Source organism: Gadus macrocephalus, chromosome 10, assembly GCF_031168955.1.
Source record: "Gadus macrocephalus chromosome 10, ASM3116895v1".
In the NCBI taxonomy this organism is placed as follows: Eukaryota; Metazoa; Chordata; class Actinopteri; order Gadiformes; family Gadidae; genus Gadus; species Gadus macrocephalus.
In genome coordinates this window covers 5,635,635-5,655,204 of record NC_082391.1, presented here as the reverse complement: position 1 = coordinate 5,655,204, position 19,570 = coordinate 5,635,635, and the positions used below count along the sequence as shown (strand labels likewise).

At 48.3% G+C, this 19,570-nt stretch overlaps 2 protein-coding genes across 6 annotated transcripts; one reads left to right on the top strand and one right to left on the bottom strand.

Moving 5' to 3' along the window:
* Positions 1 to 2,692: 2,692 nt before the first annotated feature.
* On the top strand, positions 2,693 to 4,242 carry si:ch211-39i2.2 (DNA damage-inducible transcript 4-like protein-like). 2 transcript variants are annotated; one of them, XM_060062225.1, is made up of 2 exons: positions 2,693 to 2,956; positions 3,347 to 4,242. In XM_060062225.1, exons 1-2 carry the CDS (start codon positions 2,776 to 2,778, stop codon positions 3,802 to 3,804), a joined length of 639 nt encoding a protein of 212 aa, XP_059918208.1. In that variant the 5' UTR covers positions 2,693 to 2,775; the 3' UTR covers positions 3,805 to 4,242. The 2 variants fall into 2 exon arrangements, with proteins under 2 accessions (XP_059918208.1, XP_059918207.1); XM_060062224.1 differs by having other exon boundaries at positions 3,344 to 4,242.
* A 102-nt stretch (positions 4,243 to 4,344) lies between these two features.
* On the bottom strand, positions 4,345 to 19,546 carry brd8b (bromodomain containing 8b). Of its 4 annotated transcripts, none has more exons than XM_060062221.1 (19): positions 19,444 to 19,546; positions 18,181 to 18,277; positions 17,992 to 18,061; positions 17,576 to 17,625; positions 17,220 to 17,342; positions 16,976 to 17,056; positions 16,518 to 16,582; positions 15,993 to 16,189; positions 15,295 to 15,486; positions 14,253 to 14,349; positions 13,139 to 13,281; positions 11,424 to 11,868; positions 11,064 to 11,101; positions 10,748 to 10,944; positions 10,065 to 10,157; positions 9,378 to 9,446; positions 8,930 to 9,215; positions 8,188 to 8,235; positions 4,345 to 5,220 (listed from the first exon to the last, which is right to left on the bottom strand). In XM_060062221.1, the coding sequence occupies exons 1-19, from the start codon at positions 19,460 to 19,462 to the stop codon at positions 5,161 to 5,163; spliced, it is 2,370 nt and encodes a 789-aa protein (XP_059918204.1). In that variant the 5' UTR covers positions 19,463 to 19,546; the 3' UTR covers positions 4,345 to 5,160. The 4 variants fall into 4 exon arrangements, with proteins under 4 accessions (XP_059918204.1, XP_059918205.1, XP_059918206.1 ...); XM_060062222.1 differs by lacking the exon at positions 8,188 to 8,235 and adding an exon at positions 6,233 to 6,277; XM_060062223.1 differs by lacking the exon at positions 8,188 to 8,235.
* Positions 19,547 to 19,570: the final 24 nt, after the last annotated feature.

The window sequence follows — 19,570 nt, the reverse complement described above, 5'->3', positions numbered from 1 at the left end:
AAACAGATAAACAGCATTCTTTATTTGTAGAATATATCATTTTTAGGATGTGATGTAATTAATACAATTATTTAATTTACTATCAATCAGTAATGACTACAGATATGTCCATGTTATTTTAAGCTACATCATGTTTAAATTTGATATAATGCAACTTGGAAAACACTTGTCAATTGGTTGGTTGGTTTTGTACCCTCAACCCCAATAAAGGCAGCTCAATGATGAATCTATTGGATATAGATATGGATAGGAGTTAGAATTGTTTCCATATTGATATGACAGACAGGCAGACTGAAAGACATGCAGACTGTAACCGTTACATGTTACAGTGTAACCCAAACAATCATTTGTTAATTCATTCATCCAGGCGGTGGAAGACAAAGGTTTGAATCACATATTGAAGTATGGAACATATAATTAAGGAAGGCAAGGGGAATGCCAGGACATGCTAGCATGACGTGATGTTTATGGGAGGGAAAGCAGAGTCACAGGGCACCTGCCTGCTGCTCTCCGCACCCTGCTTGCCGGGTAGGAATCCAAGGCCACGCCTCCTGACCTGAGATAGCAGAGCTGATGCTTCTGAAACAGCAGCCTGGACTTGCGTCAGTCGTTCACTCAGACAGACAAGCACCTTTCCTTTTGACCAATGGGGCGGTATGTGGCTCAGGAGGTAGAGCGGGTATGCTGTTAACTGGAAGGTCGCTGATAAGATCCTCACTTCCTCCTAACTGAGTGTCGAGGTGTCCCTGAGCAAGGCACCTGACCCTAACTGCTCCAGACGAGCTGGCTGTCGCCTTGCATGGTTGACACCGCCATCGATGTGTGAATGGGTACGTGAAAGGGTGAATGTTAGTCATTGTGTAGATGTTTTCCAACTCATATATACATTTTTATAACAATTGTTGCGTTGCTTTATGTTTGGCTAACCAGGTCTTTGAGCATGTGCAGTGAGTCACTTGAGCTCAGTGGTGGGTGTCCTGGAAGAAGAGTTGAAGAGTTGGAACAGGGATAGCAGTGATCAGTGAAAAGAATTCAGTCTGTAAAAGTTATTCAAATATTAATATACTGAAGTGTTAGACTTGCTAGTGTCTAATAAACTATTATTGGGCTAAACTTCAGGGTCAATGTTGTTTTTTATTTTATTTTATAACTTTTACACCTTTAACCCCTTTTATTCAACAAAATACCAACTAACTACTAATTACTACCTTCAAAGAGAAAATAATGAGCAGCATGTGACAGCGACACCACAAACACAATTGATCAACATTTTGATCATTCACTTATTATTTATTAACTGTTCAAATACAAACAGATCTACATAAGCACTCGTGCATACAACATGGTCAATTCCCCCTCAGTTCCATAGAATCAAAGTTCCTTCGGGGAAGTTAGTTGGGTGTCATAAACACACCCATTCACTGTGATTGGCTGTAGCACTGTGAGGTCAGAGGAGGGTTTTTTAAAGAAGTGACTCAGACATGTATGAGCACAACTCCTATACAACCATTGTGCTCTGTTCCCTGGCTGTCTCTACCGCCATGTATGAGCACAACTCCTATGCAACCATTGTGCTCTGTTCTCTGTCTCCACTGCCATGGATAAGCTTGAGTCCCGTGGGTCAGGCTGTATCATTTAAAACATCAGTCCTAATCATTTACTATCTAGTATTCCTCCGAACACAACAAAAGAGAAAGAAAAACGTCTCTTAGGGGGATTTTCCTGAGAACAATCAAAGGAAACAGTCCAGGGTCTTATTGACCCCTCCCCCCCAGGTGTGTGTTTGTTTGTGTGTGTGTGTGTGTGTGTGTGTGTGTGTGTGTGTGTGTGTGTGTGTGTGTGTGTGTGTGTGTGTGTGTGTGTGTGTGTGTGTGTGTGTGTGTGTGTGTGTGTGTGTGTGTGTGTGTGTGCACGTGTGTATGGTGGCTATGGAGTGGCTAGACCATTTGACTCACCTGTGAGTCAGTAAAGGCCCCACAGGCTGCCTGTGGCTAGACTTGGAATTAAAACACAGGCACACACACACACCCACACACAAATATGCACAAACGGGTACTCACACACACACACACACACACACACACACACACACACACACACACACACACACACACACACACACACACACACACACACACACACACACACACACACACAAACACACAAACATAAACGTACACTTCTTTAGGATGTATATTCTGGAACATTCGGGCTGGGTATAAAAAGGAAGGAAACAGAAAAGCATTTTAAGAGAAGTTGCCAGTGGTAGACGCGCAAGAATCAGGTCAATCTGTAGAATCACCCGTCGCACCATGATAAACTATTGCATCAATCGATATTTAAAAAATCCTCTCACTGTGAGACTAAAGTAAAAGGATCATACAGCCTATTTATGAAGTAGAGTTACATTTTATTCACGACCATACTCTAATGACTTTTACTATAGAAGAATACTGATGAATGATGACACTGTAATTTTACAGTTGAAATTAGCCCTGTACGTGACTTAGCTCAGCTGCGCATCTTGGGTACTATTCCGTGCAATGCCTGGACATGTTGCGTTATCCTCATCCAACCAGCCGGGCCCCACTGCTGTGAGCTAGGAAGGGGGCGGGGCTCACGGGCCGGTCACACCGCAGCAAGAAGCGGCTGACGCAACAGAGCGCCTCTATATAAAGTTGAGCCCTCCAGCTCCTTCTCAATGCAACCTTTCTACATGGAGGAGCTACACAGACACGCACGACGCGAAGGAGAGAGAGGGGAATTGTTATCATTATGGTCTATACCACGGCTCTTGCTATCGGACACGGAGGACCGATGCCTTCTTCGGAGAAGGAGAGCGTCTTGAAGATGATCGGAAAGTATTTATTTCCGTTCACGTCTAACAAAGGGACGAGTTTGGCCGATCGCCGGGGAAGCGTCGAGAGCTGCGATGAAATCGAAAAAAACTCGCCAAGTAAGTGAATGAAAGTTTGTGTAAAATTAACAGGTGTGTTGTACGACTACAGTGAAGACGTCAGGTCTTCTTCGTCCTCTTCGTAGTTAAAGTAATTGATATCCGAGACCTGCTATATGATAAGAGTCCTGCTGATGTAATTGAGACGCGTCTTGTGTCAGCTGCGGTATATCACCTTAGACTTGCTGATACTACGAAACGCTTGTCGTATGACTGTCACATTTTACTATTGCAAAACAGCAGTTATGCATAACCATTACTACATAGGCTACCTTATTACAGTTATGACAAGCTTGATAGCTTGACTTTTGCATTATTTTAAGCACTGGACCATGTAGGTCCAGCGCTTATATTTGCTTGAACTAATTGACTTGTGTTCCCCGTTAGAAGCCGACATGGACCTTGGTCCGGAGGACGAGGAGAAGCTCCTCCAGCGGAGCATGGTGGGGCAGATCGAGCGGTGCCTCTCGGAGGCCAAGCGCTCCGTCCTCCGCTGCCAGGTGCTGCTGCTGCCCCGCCGGATGACCGCCAAGGTGGCCGGCGACGTGGAGCGCTCCTCTGTCGGGGAGCCGTGCGGGCTGCGGGGGGCCTTCATCATGGTCTACCTGGAAGAGGAGGAGGGGCGCAAAGACGGGCCGGTGCTGAAGCCACTGGGGGTCATCCGGCCGGACCCCAACGTCACCCCGACCTTCGAGCTCTCCGTGGTGCTCAAGGCGGACCGCGACGGCTGGTCGCCGCTCCGACGCGTACTCGTAGGGGAGGAAGTGTTGAAGCTGAGGCCCGAATACCGACTGGTGAAGAGGAAGCTGTACTCCTCTGAGAACCCTGTCGTTCACTGTTTCTACTGAGGCCTAATGAAGCTGTATATTGCCTCATCAGAGATGCATTAATTCTGACCTAATAAGTGCTGAAAACCATTGGCCAAATACTGTTTAATCTATTTATTTTCTTTTTATTTAGTGTTCTTACAGCCAAGTGTATCCTGTATGTTCTCTGACTCATCTCTGTATAGTGTATATCGTCACTCCATGGAGACTCCTGTTTACTACTCTACTACTGTTCAAATAAATTTATGTAAGCTACTTTTTATTTAGTGTTCCAACAGCCAAGTGTATTAGATACTGTATTGTGACCAAAGCAAATGCGTTGAAAAATATTCCCATGTTTGTGACAAATATTTGCACTGAAATCCATTGACGCAAGCAATGTAAACTGTATTGTCTAGATGGGAATGGGCTGGTCTCTCTAGCCACACTTTTATAAATAAAAGTCATTTTGCACATTAACTTAATTGGATGTGTGTTTTCAATTTTCCTTATTAGACAGAGTCGAAGAACTGTTGACCAAGCAAACTCACCCAGACATACTGACACCACAGGGGACAAAGATCAAATAATATTTTTTAATAAACAAATGTACAACTGAACACAGGATACATGAACACCCACTGGCCCCAAACAAAGTCCATCGCCGCGGCACAACCAAGTACTCTAACCTAACGCACGCACATGACACAGTATACACCGACTTCCAGATTTCTACCGCTATATCACAGGAGACTGAACTTGGGCTGCTCACTTGGATGTTTGTCAAAGTCACCAATTCTGCTTTCTTGGCCCGGTAACTCTTGGGGGGGGGGGGGGGGGGAAATGTTTTAACCTTCGGAAGACTTAATAAAGTCACAAACATGGCGTGGTTCAACACAAATAATTTAAAGGGGAGGGGGGGGGAAACAATCTATTGCTTAACGGTCCGACGGGATTCACTGCAACGTCATTAAAGTGTGCAGGCGTTCAGTATTAAGAGGCGTTCTCGACAGCACTGAAGTCCGGCGTAGCTACCGGCGCATCCCAAAGACTAGATAACATGGATCCCTTAAGACCGGTTACTGGGGAAAAGGAGCACACCCGATCAGGGTTCAGCCAAGCCCTGATCTGGAGAGCGAACACAAGGACACACTGGAGCCTTTAAATGATGTACGCTTCTGCCCACACATTAACATCCACACACACCTACCCACACACACATGGAGGCATGTGTGAGAGAGTAGCCTGTTAAAGGGGGACACCTAACCCAGAACTATGATATCATCTGCACTCTACATTTTGGCATGACAGGGTGTCCCTCTCTCTCTCTCTCTCTCTCTCTCTCTCTCTCTCTGGAGGTCTCTCAGCCGTCTCGCTCCGAGGTCTGGTGATTCTTCTCTACTTCTTCATCTTGAGGTCAGCCTCCATGGCGCTGCGGCGGCCCCTGGTGCCCCCGTCCTGAAGGAGGAACAGAGAGAGAGAGAGAGCGAGAGAGAGAGAGAGAGAGAGCGAGAGAGAGAGAAGAGGGTCTGATGGGTCAAATTGAAGTAGGAAGGGGCAAAGGTCAGCTGGGTGGAATGAAGGCGGCCCTCCCACCCCAAACACCACGTTCAAAACAAAAAACGATGAGCGTGTGCGTGTGACAAACCAACATGGCCCAGCGAGCAGCCCGACCTTCTCCCTCCATGAAGGATGAACAGAAACACACGATGACCCAGAACTCAAAGGAGTCGAAACACAAAGAACACAGAAACAAAGTAACAAAAAGAATGAAGAGCGCGGAAAGGAAAATGAACATGCAGCGAAAGAGCGAACGCTCGCACAACAACGAAATGAAAACCAAAACCAAAAAGAGAGCAGCTGTTGGTGGTTAACCTAGAGTCGGCTGTCGTCGGGTGATGAGAGGGAGGGGGGAGGGGGGGTAATGGAGAGCGGCCTTGTGGAGGAAACACCTGGCCTGGCCGTGCAGGGCGGGACGGAGGCCTGGTGGAGGGATGCAGGTAACGTGTAATGCCGTCGGGCACGACTGCATGTGTGTGCACTTAACAAGGCAGCCTTTAACTTCCCTTCTTGGATGTTGGATCTTCTATCTGCGCGTGTGTGTGTGTGTAGGTGTGTGTGTGTGTGTGTGTGTGTGTGTGTGTGTGTGTGTGTAGGTGTGTGTGTGTGTGTGTGTGTGTGTGTGTGTGTGTGTGTGTGTGTGTGTGTGTGTGTGTGTGTGTGTGTGTGTGTGTGTGTGTGTGTGTGTGTGTGTGTGTGTGTGTGTGTGTGTGTGTGTGTGTGTGTAGGTGTGTGTGTAGGTGTAGGTGTCGGTAGGTGAAGGTGTGTGGTTGTGTCTGTCTGTGTGTCTGTCTTAGCAGATCCTGTTTTGGGAGTTGGTGGGTGAGTGGGGTAAGATTGGTGAGATGGGGGGGATTGGCGTGGCCTGCGCCAGGTGAGGGTCAAGATAGAAGGGGACCTGAATACTTACAAAGAGAGAGAGAAGGAAAGCAGGTGAGGCCATTGGGACACTGTCCTGCAGGAGGACAAACGTTAAGAGAGAGACAGTAAGAGAAGGAAGACAAGAGGCGGTGCTGCCCAGAGGTCACTCACACACACACACACACACACACACACACACAAACAGCAGAAACTGAGCACTGCGTAAGACTCTAGTGCCCTCTTTCCACTGGCGGGTACGCTTTCGGACCCTCAGCCCAGTAGTGAGGGTGCGGTATAGCCCAGCTCAGTTACGGCTCGCGTTTCCACAGCCGACACTACCCTTATGGTAGGGCGGGGGTTTAAGCCGGATGGCGATAGCCGCGGCAGCTATGTAAGCTTCGTGATCTCATAGCATCCCGACAGTGTAGCCTGCTAATAAATTCAAGGAAAAAGAAGAACGCGCACAATGAACAAAGAGCAACAATGTAGGACGTCCAAGAAGGACGGCAAACGTTTTGCGCGTCATTTTCTTCAATAAACTAAGCTTTCGCCGTTGTCCAGAAATACATTGCGGGTACTTTGTTTGTTATTATCCCCCTGTCGCACAGAAGTGCGATTCTGTCGACCAATAAACGGACAGCGTGTGTAGCTCGGACTTGCCGGCACACTTTCAGGCCTCTCATACCCCAAAGGAGGAGTACTGCGAAACGAGTACGGTTCGATACGGCTCAGTCCGGATCACGGCCACTTTTGGCGGTGGAAAAGCGACCCGTGTCGCACCTTTGCAGACCGAACCGACCCGCACCCTCCGGTGGAAATGCGCCATAAGTGTGGTGCTGGTTACAAGGTGACAACACAGATGTGGGTTTCAATATATTTTCATAGCTTGCACTGCAGGCCAACTCTTCAGTCTGACCAAGCTAGAGTGCACCTCAGGGAGTGGTACATTCAACACCTCTTTGAACGTGTGTGGCCTAGTTCTAGAGTGTAGATCTGGACACAGTGCCCCTTTAGGTACACAGATCTCGAGGAAGAACGGGAGAGGACACACAAAAAAGAAGCAAAGAAAATAAAGAACAGGAGGGATGGAGAGGAAAGCAGATCAGCTCGGGTCATGACTGCGGTCTGAGCGAGGAGGAAGAGGAAGAGCGTAGGGCTGGGCGATAACTCGATCACGATTATTAATCGCGATAAATCTCACGTCGATTACGACGATAAGCATTAGCTCGATATAAAAAATAAATAAAAATTAAAAAAATTCTGATATGGATTTACCTGACAGCCCATGCGGCAGAAATAAACAAAATAGTCAGATCGCAGTTTTGCGGTTAATGCCTAAGTACACGCCCATTCCCTGGTGCATGTTTGAGCTTCCGTTACACACACACACACACACACACACACACACACAATTTTTTTAATATTATATATCGTGATTAATATCGATATCGAAAAAATTATCGTGATAATATTTTTTGCAATATCGCCCAGCCCTAGAAGAGCGGACAGGAAGTAAGCTGCATGACGGTGCTGACGGCAAGAGGGAGGATGCACACTGATTGGTCGAGAGAACAAGACTCCAGGATCGTCTTGGTAACAATAGAAACTTTGCTGATTATTTTAACCCACACGCCAATGTAATCAAAATGTTCTCTGTACAGCTCAGTCTGTGTCTGTGTACATGACCTGCGCTCCATGGTAGGATACAGCCAACAGCATTAACTCACCACTACACACCCTTATATTACCATAAATCAATTACCAATCAACTTAAATAACTATGTTTTATCACTGCACAACAGACAGATATAATATTTGAATCAGATGGTAAAAAAGGATTTCAGAGAGGCAAGTGACTGAAGCTTTTTCAAATCAAGAAAAGAATCATTGAAATCAACAGTGGCTCTTGATTCCTGGTGAACAAGCGGTACGGATGAGGAGTCCCACACCGATTCAAACTGTCGGGTGAATCACACCATGGTGCCAAGTGTGACGCGATCATACCATACGTCCATTTGTCTGTGCCCGTGTGCTGCTGCTACGTACAGTACGCTAAGTTGGGGAGGACATACAATTCAGTGTTGCTTTTGATAGAACGCTGCATAACGAGAACAAAATAGACTCAGTGACAGCTGGAGGACTTTCCATTTTTGACCAATGGCACCGAGTCTCAAAATTAACATCACTGCATGACTGCACATGCACACAAGATCCACTTCCTCCCACACGCGACCCCCTTCCTCCCGCCCAACACTGTACATGACCCACTCCCTCTCACACAAGATCCACTTCCTCCTGCCCCCAGACTGTACCCGCCCACTTCCTCCCGCCTCACACTGTACCCGCCCACTTCCTCCCGCCCCACACTGTACCTGCCCACTTCCTCCTGTCCCCACACTGTACCCGCCCACTTCCTCCTACCCCCACACTGTACCCGCCCACTTCCTCCCGCCCCACACTGTACCCGCCCACTTCCTCCCGCCCCAAACACATACCTGCCCACTTCCTCCCCCACAACACTGTACCCGTCCACTTCCTCCCGCCCCAAACACGTACCCGCCCACTTCCTCCCGCCCCACACTGTACCTGCCCACTTCCTCCCGTCCCCACACTGTACCCGCCCACTTCCTCCCGCCCCAAACACGTACCCGCCCACTTCCTCCCGCACCACACTGTACCCGTCCACACCCAGTTCCTCCCTCCCCCACCGTGTCCCGCCCCCCACCCAGCCGGCCCCAGGGCTCACCTTCTCGGCGGGCTCCCCGGGCTTGCGGCCGCCCTCGCGGCCCCGCAGGCTCTTGGTGGAGATGGCGCTCTCCGAGGTCTGCATGATGAGCTGCGTGGCGAGGAACTGCTGCACGTGCTCCAGCACGTCGCGCTGCATCTCCAGCGCCATGTGGTACACGTCGTGGTCCGACGAGTTGTACATGACGGCGTTCTGGAACATCAGCATGATGTCGCGCTGGAACTCAGCCGTGGTGCGGATCACCCCCGCCTCGATGTTCTTCTTGATGGCCGACAGGTCCATGGGCCTGGGGGAGGAGCACGGGTCAGACCCCAACCACTGTGTGTGTGTGTGTGTGTGTGTGTGTGTGTGTGTGTGTGTGTGTGTGTGTGTGTGTGTGTGTGTGTGTGTGTGTGTGTGTGTGTGTGTGTGTGTGTGTGTGTGTGTGTGTGTGTGTGTGTGCACTCACCTGTGCACTATGCTATGATACCCCGGGGCGATGTCATCTGACACGGGTTGCAGGAACACGCTGGCGTACCTGAGAGACACACACTCACCCATCAGGGACAAGACTTTCACTTTAGGACAGCAGCCACACACCAGCCGGCTGGCCACATTTATATGGAGCTTGTGTATGTGTGTGAGAGAGTGAGTGAGTAGATGGGTGAGTGAGTGAGTGAGTGAGTGAGTGAGTGAGTGAGTGAGTGAGTGAGTGAGTGAGTGAGTGAGTGAGTGAGTGAGTGAGTGAGTGAGTGAGTGAGTGAGTGAGTGTGATTGTGTATATTGGTGAGTGAGTGAGTGAGTGAGTGAGTGTGTTTGTGTATGTTGGTGAGTGAGTGAGTGAGTGAGTGTGTTTGTGTATATTGGTGAGTGAGTGAGTGTGTTTGTGTATGTTGGTGAGTGAGTGCGTGTTGTGAGTGTGTTTGTGTTTATTGGTGAGTGAGTGAGTGAGTTTGTGTATATTGGTGAGTGAGTGAGTGAGTGAGTGAGTGAGTGAGTGAGTGAGTGTGTTTGTGTATGTTGGTGAGTGAGTGAGTGAGTGAGTGAGTGAGTGAGTGAGTGAGTGAGTGAGTGAGTGAGTGAGTGAGTGAGTGAGTGAGTGAGTGAGTGAGTGTGTTTGTGTATGTTGGTGAGTGAGTGCGTGTTGTGAGCCCACCTGTGATTGGCCGCCGCCCTCCACACCAACATGATGGCCTTCTTCCAGATCTTCTGGGCCTGGACGGCCTCCTGGTCCTCCCCGCACGTAGAGCTGCACCGACAGAGAGGGGGGCGGCCGTGAGGACACGTTCTACACGGGGCTTCTATGTTTTAGGACAGGTCGGAGTGAAATGGTGGCTTGGCTTTCAATGCATGCTTGGAACGACAAGGAGAGCTCTTTCATGTGAGATCTAGTTCTTCGTTTCCACCTAGCGGTGCGGTACGTATCGGTGCTCTACGGTGCAGCTCGGAGGTAGGGCTGGGCGATTAATTGATTTTTAATCATAATTCGAATTAATGGTTTTATCTTAAACTGAGGAACGCAGAAGAGTGGGAGATGTATGTTATTTATTTTGCTTTTAATAATTGTTATTCTTCAAATTAATATAAGCGAACGTCAATATAAGCGAACTGAGCCGCACCGAACCGAATCGCACCGCTCAGTGGAAACGAGGCATAAAGAGATCTAAACCTCAACCGGCCAAAGTGCAGGAGGTCAAACCACGACAGCACCGACTGCCACCTCAGTGGTGGTTGACGGCCTCACTGTTTGGCGGTAGATTATCGGCGCTGTCCATCGCCTCACACTCTAGTTTTGCATACACAGCTCCCGGGCGCCACGGCACGGGGCCGGCCACTCACAACTGAGAGGACGAGGCGGGACTGCTGGCCAGCGAGTCGGCCGTGGTGTAGCGCTGGGAGGAGGGGCCGTAGCCGTCCTCGCTCTCGCTGGCCGCCCGCTCCACCTCCGACAGGTAGGGCCCCTCCCCCTCGCCACACTCCTCCTTCAGCTCCATGCTCTCTTCCGCCTCGCTGCCCGGGTCCTCCTCCTTCACCTCCTGCCGACAGGTCATCGTCGTTACTCCGGTTCATTATGCAGGAATCCATTGTGCACGTCGTGAACCAGCAGGCTAAAACCGAACGAGGTGGTGTCAAGGTGAAAAGGTGTGCGCTTTACCTTTGACTCTTTCCCCGACACAGAGCTGTCCTCAGAGTCTATGGGACACAGAAGTAGCATGGTCACGGAATCATTTACGTTTAGGACATTTAGCGGACGCTATTATCCAAAGCATTTTACATAAGTCCATTTGTCAGAAGGTGAACAAATATGTATCTATGTCGGTACAGTACGGATGTTGATAGAACCCAGTACCAAGCACTAACAACCGCTGGGTTAACCCATTCCCACCTTACCACAGAAACAGCCAGGATAAGAGAAGTAGGAGTGCTGAGGGGGGGGCTCTTGAGTCTGACAATGAAACCACTGGCAGCGTGTGTGTGTGTGTGTGTGTGTGTGTGCGAGTGTGTGCGCTCTTACCCAGACAGGGCGGGTTGACCTCCTGCTGGCTCCACTCCTCCCCCTCGCTCTTCACCACCACCTCGGGCTCCTCCTTCTCCCCCCCCGGCCCCTCCCCGTCCCCCGCCTCGCCCCCCATGGTGCAGTCGTCAGAGGCCATGGAGGAAGTGACCTCATCGTTCCCCGCCGCCTCCGGCCCCTCCCTGCCGGCCGGGAGCTGCTGGTCCCCCGCCGGCTCCGGCGGAACGGGGGTCTCGGCGCGGGCGGGGCCCGGGGAGACGGCCGGGGCCACGGCCGGCCCCGGGGGCTCCTGGAGGGGGCCCAGGACGGGGCTCCCGGGCTCAGAGTCCTGGGTCTGGGTCTCCCAGGGGCCCGGTAGCGGGTGGGACCCGGAGTCGGCCTCCTCGCAGAGGGAGAGCGCCTCCTCCACCGCCGCCGCGTCCAACGCCTCCACAGAGTCATCCACCTGGAGGGAGGGAGGGGAGGGGAGAGAGAGAGAGAGAGAGAGAGAGAGAGAGAGAGAGAGAGAGAGAGAGAGAGAGAGAGAGAGAGAGAGAGAGAGAGAGAGAGAGAGAGAGAGAGAGAGAGAGAGAGAGTTATTATTATGATACCATTATATATTGCCTTGTTATTTTTACTCTTGAAAACTGTTTTGTGTCAGCGGATGAAGCTTTCAGATGGGGATTTAATACTGTTTATATATATATATATACATAAGTGCTGTCAGTTTAACGCGTTATTAATGGCGTTAACGCAAAACAATTTTAATGGCGTTAATTTTTACGTTGTAACAATGTTACTGTCCCTGGGCTGTACCACTGCGGGAGGGGCCTCTCAGTTATTCCCCTCTAGACAAAATCGACTTGGTTGCGACGTTGACAGTTAGTGAGTGTTGCGGCTGTTGAGTGAGGATGCGGGCGCACAGCTCAGGCTGCCGGACGGCGCTGCAAGGAACTTTTATAAACGCAATATTGGTATCCGGCAGTAATCAGCGTCGAAACATTAAGGGCCCACCGGGAATTCTCCCGACTCTCCCGATTACCACTCCGCCACCATGTGTGTGTGCAGACTTTATTTGGTACCACTCTGGACACGCCCCTTGTTCAGGTGATGGGTTTATTGTCCCCAACCTGAACATTAGAGATGGAGTGGAAAAGCACAGCAACAGCGCCATCTGGCTGTCTGCTTAAAATGTGTGTGTGTGTGTGTGTGTGTGTGTGTGTGTGTGTGTGTGTGTGTGTGTGTGTTGAATTCACTGCGGGCTCTCTTCTTATATCCATCTTACCAAATCTATTTTATTATTGTCCTACTTCACAATCTCTGATCTCACTAAACGGCTAGCAGCAAGAAATCAAGAGATATTATGAATAGAAAAAAATGTGCGATTCATCACGAGTTAGCTATGACATTAATGCAGATAATCGCGATTAAATATTTTAATCGCTTGACAGCACTAATATATATATATATATATATATATATATATTAAATTAAGAAGTATGTATACACTGGCCATTATATACGTTGCATGGATTTTATTACAGTTCACTAGTGCCGGCCCAGTTTGTCTAAAATCACGGGTTGACAAATACGTCCAGCCACAGGATTGGAGAAAGAAAGTGAAAGGGCCCGTTGACCCACAGTATAGACATTAATCTAAGGTCTGATCAGGGAGACTATTCAGCCCTCCACTGGATCAAAGCTGGCTGAAGAGACGCTCCACCGGGTGGGCCTACCTTCTCCTCGATGATGGCGATGATGTCCCCCACCGTCTCCAGGTCCAGCTCGTCCCCCATGTAGGACACGGCCACCAGGTCCTCCTCCACCAGGCCCGGCTCTGCCCCCAGCTCCGCCTTCACCCCGGCCTCCGCCTCCCCCTCTGGAGGAATCACACACACGTTTAGTGAGACACTGTAATAAGAATAGAACTTTAGGTTAACTATATGTTGGTCTTTATTTTGTTGTAAGTGAGTGAGTGAGTGTGAATTAAATGAGATCTCAAATACCTACTCAATCTATTAATGAATAATTCTCATGAAATAAATCCCCCATACGTTGAACAGACAATCTGTTGACTTCAATCTGACGTGAAGTGACGAGCCACTGAAGTTTGGTTTCTCCACAAGCCCTTGAATGTTGGCTGGCATACAGCCAATAATATAACCACACAGGGATTTATATTTCATATCACACACCGCCTTGTACAGCCGTGTAACTTTCGCCGGCAAACAATAAAAAAAATTTAGATGATGATACGAGCTCAAACATGCAGTAGGCATCAGAAGATGAGTCTATCCGCCAAGCTCTGGCCCGCTGATGAAAGCTCTTGTCAAAGCGTTATTGTGAATGTGACGACATGGGTGTCATTATTCCTGCCTTGCATTCAAAGAGCTAGTGGCGCCTGTTCTATCAGCGAGCGTTTGTCATTCCGCCAGAGAAGGTTTGGCTGAGCAACTGCAACGGTCATGCTCTTCAGCCCACGCGTGTGGGTGTGTACTGGTGTGCTATTGTTTTCTGCCATAGGTTGACAAAGGACGTCAGCAGCTCAGGAGGTCGAGAAAGTTGACTTATAACCAGAAGGTTGCTAGTTTGAGGTGTCCGAGTGTGTCGAGGTGTCCCTGAGCAAGACGCCTCACCCTAAATGCTCCTGAGGAGCTGGGTGGCCGACTCCGCCGTCAAGTGTGTGAATGTGTGTATGAATGGTTGTAAATTGGTTTGGCCAAAAAAGTCTACTGAATTCCCAAAATGTATACGTCATAGCAAAATGGCTTCTTTTACAATTATTTAACTGTGGCATAGTGGTAAAACAGCTACCAAAGCTTCAGTGTGTGTGTCCAGAGGTCAACATACCGGCGGTGATGTCATGCAGGCTGGTTGGCATGGGAACAGTCGCCGTGGCTGTCTGCACTCCATTGGACAGGCTGGCTGTCAGGTCGCCCTCCGCTACCTGAGACATGAACACATACACCGACCAGGTGAGCGGACGACCTTGGACCTGTTATTAAATAACACTCACCCACCACCACCTAATGTACGGTGAATGTGGACGCATAAAGTCACACATTTTACACTGAATCTCATTCAATCAATCATAGGGGTGTGACGAGATCTCGCGAGATTAAACTCGACGATATTACCCGTCGCGTTAAAAATCTGTCTCGTGAGATTTCTGAGCTATCCAAACTTCTATTTGTGGCCTGTAGGGGCAGTAATGCGGCTTTGATACGTCTAGCCTGCCAGAACCTTACGTAGGAGAAGGAAAAGAAGAAGAGGAGGAGAAGGAGGGGAAGCAGGGGAAGCAGCCATAGGCAGCCAGAATGACTCGGAAAATACCCGTATTACCGTCGAAGATGCCCCCGCCACTTTTAAATGATTTGTTTGGCAGCATTTTGGGTACCCGGCGGAAATTATGAATGGCAGTAGAGTGACTGATAAGACACGGACAATACCTAGTTGTCAGTGACATACTTGGTCAGAATCTGTTTGCACTATTTGCACTCTGTATTGATGGAGTAGAACTTTGATTTGGTTTTGCACATAATATTGTTTGCACTTGAAAAAAAAGAGAATTATTTAATTTAATTTATATTACTTCAACTTTTATAAATTTTAGTTTTAGTTTCAATTTCATGAATGTTAAGAGTTATAATAAAACATTTCAAAATGCATGTGCAACTCGGTTAAATAAAAGTCTGTTGGTCCAGTCATATATTTTGTCATTGTAGTTTTCTTAAAATCTCGTCTCGTCTCGATCTCGTGAACCGAATATCGTGTCTCGTCTCGTCTCTTGAGCTGAGTGTATCGTCACACCCCTAATCAATCACCATCCATGACTTTATAAACATCAAATAAAAACAATAAAAACTCTTTCTCATGACGGCTGGGGACTCACCAGGCGGGGGCTGGCGGAGATGAGGTTGCCCTTCTTGAGCAGCTCAGAGAGCAGGGGGGAGGGTGGCGGCGTGGCCTTCTGGGTGAGGCACCTCTTCTGTGGGGAGTCATCTACCAGAGGGCCCAGGCTTCCGTCTTTAGGCCCGACCCCCGGGGGCTCTGAGACGGGCAGGAACACTCCGACTCCCTGGGACTGGGAGGCAGAGAGCCCCAGTGAGCTGCACGTTCAACTACCATCACTGAACAAAAGCCATTCTGCATTCATATGACAAAGGGCCCACGCTGTGATCCAACTGGGCCAAAATGGGCCAAAATGGGCAGTCACCTTGTAACTGCCCATTTAAATTCTCATGGAGAAACATCTGCCTTTATATAGGAGCTTCAGAGCTTCACCACGTACCAAACAAGTTCAAACTCCACCATTTCGTATTAGACAATAAATGGATCATGACTCTGCAACAACTATTTTGTCGCTTGTTTTAGTGTTAGCTATTGTACACTTCCTAGACTAAACGGCAACTTTATAGATCATGATACCAATGGATTCCTATGGATTAATACATGAATCCCTATCGATCCCAGAGTCCTATTCCCATCCCTACGGTGTGATCTTTATACGTGTCTGAAGCGGGGGGCTCAGGTCTGAAGCGGGGGGCTCAGGTCTGAAGCGGGGGGGTGGTGGTGCGCTAACAGGCTTACAGTGTGGTGGCTGCCCGTGTCCTCGGAGGAGGGGCCGACGGAGGTGGGGGTGGAGGTTGGGGTTGGGCTGGGGTCCGTGGGGGGCGCGGGGGCGGCGGGTTCTGCCGGCGGCTCCAGGCCGGGGGGGCTGGCACCCAGCGGAGAGCGCACCGTAACGCTGGGCACCCGTTTAGGGGTGTTCTTCATGGCCTGGCGAGCTAGAGGAGGTGAGGGAGAGAGGGAGAGAGGGTTAGAGATAGGACACCCACACAGAGCCTTCAAATGGTTTCAGCATCCTTCACACAATAATTATATGAATGAAATTTACATTTTACATTTAGGGCATTGAGCGGACGCTTTAATCCAAAGCAAGTACATTTGTCAGAAGAAAGAGAAACACCAATTTATCACTGTCGGTACAGAAAGGATGTTCATAGAACCAAGTGCAAAGCACCAACAATCGCTAGGTTAACCCTAGAAATAATGGGATCTACGCATTAAATCAATTAAAAACTGATCTCATTTTTGTAAACCCGCCAAACGCACCCTGAAAAGCATTCTCAGTGGCTTTTCTCTTCTGCTCGGCCTCGTCTTCGTCTTGTTTCTTCTTTCTGTAAATCATTAAAACACATACGCACATTGAGCAAGAAGTACTGCAGAGTATTGCTCCTGTTCCCGTGAGGCGCATGGAAACATCTAGCATTGGATAAGCGATTCACACTCTGTAAGGGTAAACAGTGGGATTGGTGATCTAGCATATAGGGAACAGTCTGCTAGGATCACACAGCAGGTGAATAAGTTATGTTAAAGTGTGTTTGGCTGTTGTTAAACCGTGAAGTAGGTGAGAAACAGATGCAGCCATTTCTAAAGCTTGCACCCTCTAAGCAAAACGTAGAGCCCTCCTGGGACAGTGACACCGCGACTACGAGAACCAGTCAGCAAACCAGTGGGAGAGGGGGGGGGAGACGGAAGACGGAGGGGAGAGGGTGGAGAGGGGAGCTCACAGCGTCATGTCGGTCCACAGCTCCTTCAGCTGGACGTCCATGTGGCCCGTCTGGATCAGGTCCACGTCCTTTTTCAACTTCCTGTCAGCACAGCGGAGGAAGCTCCGGTTAGACGCAGAGCCAGAGTGTGTGAGGCTCCATGGTTCACAGTGTCCCACAGCATGTTGATAATGACTCAGCAAAGGTATCATACAATGTGTGTGTGCGCGCGCGTGCGTGCGTGCGTGTGTGGGTGCCCGCGCACCTATACTGTTCCTGTGTGTCTCGCAGTAGTTTCTTCAGCTCTTCTATCCTCTCGGCCGTCAGTCTGCGTACAATCACATCCTCGATGGTTTCCACCACCTCGCCCTTCTCGCCGCGCTTACGCCTGCCACACACACAACAACGTTAAAGCCCTGGTGACTGCCAGTTCCTACGACTTCACTATGAACACAGGGGATTATCACAGTTCTGTGGTGTGTGTGTGTGTGTGTGTGTGTGTGTGTGTGTGTGTGTGTGTGTGTGTGTGTGTGTGTGTGTGTGTGTGTGTGTGTGTGTGTGTGTGTGTGTGTGTGTGTGTGTGTGTGTGTGTGTGTGTGTGTGTGTGTGTGTTGCACTCACTTGGGGGCTTCTGTGGCTTCCAGCAGCTCAGAGTATTGAGAGGCACAGTGCTGTGAAACAGATCAGACGAGGGTTTGTGAAGCAAACGTATTTCTTGTCCGGCTATTGACTGTTGATATGATATGTTGTAAATGATACGGTGTAAAATGAGAAATATAATATAATAAGATTTATATTCTGCTAACGCTCTCTGCCATTGGAAACAGTGTTGTTTTGTCCATTTCTTTGGGATTTCTATCGCTTTTTAAAAATGTATTTAGATTAGGTCCAATCCTAGCTTCAATTGGTTGCTTAGGTTTGTTAATTTTTTCATCACATGTGTAATTTATAATCAAATAAACCAAATACGGCCCATTTGTTGATTGGAGGCGATGTGAACACCCTGACCATGAGGAGGTATCTCATTGGTCAGTTACCTTCTGGGAAAACCAGTCGGGAGGCCGTCCGGTCTCTGAGAAAGGCTTGATGGCTCTGCTCACCGACACCCTGGAAGACCGAGCCAATTGCTTAGAACCAACATACACCACTGGGGATCTGATCACACACATCAGGAGCCGTTATGCTGGAGGTAGCTCACTGAGAGGACTACGGCTGTGAGGACTCACCAGTTCTGGTCGCCACTCCTCATGACGGAGGAGGCCAGGCAGAGCTTCTCCCTGACGGACCATGCCTCCGTCGGACCCACGTTCAGGATTTTGTGTTCTATGTAGAGGAAGTTCATTGTGATTGGTTAGGGTAGTAAATACAAATAAATGATTCATGTGGTTAAACTGAAATTACATATAATCTGAGCAAATATTCCAATGAAGTCTACACGTCATTTTTCATTCAGTAGATTTGGGTCAGAAGAGATGGGCGGATTTGTTGTCCACAAATATGATTTAATAGCGATAAGCAAGATAATTCCTTATAATAGTGTCATAAGATATACCAGTATATGTGTATATATTAAAATAAAAAAAACACAATAAGCAATTCATATCGGTAAAAAAAATAAACATGACTTAATTCAACCCAAGCCCAGGACTTTCCAAAATTAAGTAACATAATGTGAGCATATTGTTGAAGAGTGATTCCAAACTTCGGCCCTATCGTTTTAACCCGGAATCCAAAGAGTACCATCCCACTATAAACAAAGGGGACCACCAGACAGGTTCTCTGTAGGTACCGTCAATGCATCGTATTAAAACCATTTATGTAAATAACTTATGGCCATGCTCATGGCTGTGCTCGTACTGGTCATATGCATTAAAAGGATACGCTACTGAACAGCAACATTAATGTACATTATGGGATTGGTTATTGGATTCCCACTTTGTTTATAATGGGAAGGCAGTCTTTGGATTTCGGTTTGAAACGATTGGTCTGTCGTTTAAATCCCTATTCAACAATATGCTCACGTTATCTAACTTCAATTATCAAAGTCCAAATGCATCGGCCATGGGTTTGATTTGTGTTAAATGAAGGCATGTTTATTTTTTACCGATATGAATGTCCTATTGTGTTCAAATATTTGTATTTGTAAAAAGAAAAAAAACGTTTCATATGCATGTAAATAAACGTATACATAATATAGATTGTAACATTATCGTAAGGAAATATCTCGCTGATCGCTATTAGATCATATTTGTGGTGCATAATCAGCCCTTTTAGCCCCGTTGGAGGGGGGACGTTTTACTGAGACACACCGCTGCGCTCTGATCCGCCGAGCATCAAAACAGCCTCAACTAAACAGGGACCGCGGTTCATAATAGTCGTTGGTACGGCAAGTGTCTTTTAGATAAAAAATGGTCCAGCCGAGTACCACACACTTCATAGATATGTATATATATATATATATACATATTACAATTATCAGTTATACTCACTACCGACTCCGCTCGCCATTTCTTTTGTGACAAGGCCGTGATCCGTACTTCCGCCGGAACTCGGTCAGAGGTTCGCTCACATTAAGGGTCGAAGAGAATAGAGAAATTAGTAGACCCTTGACTATGG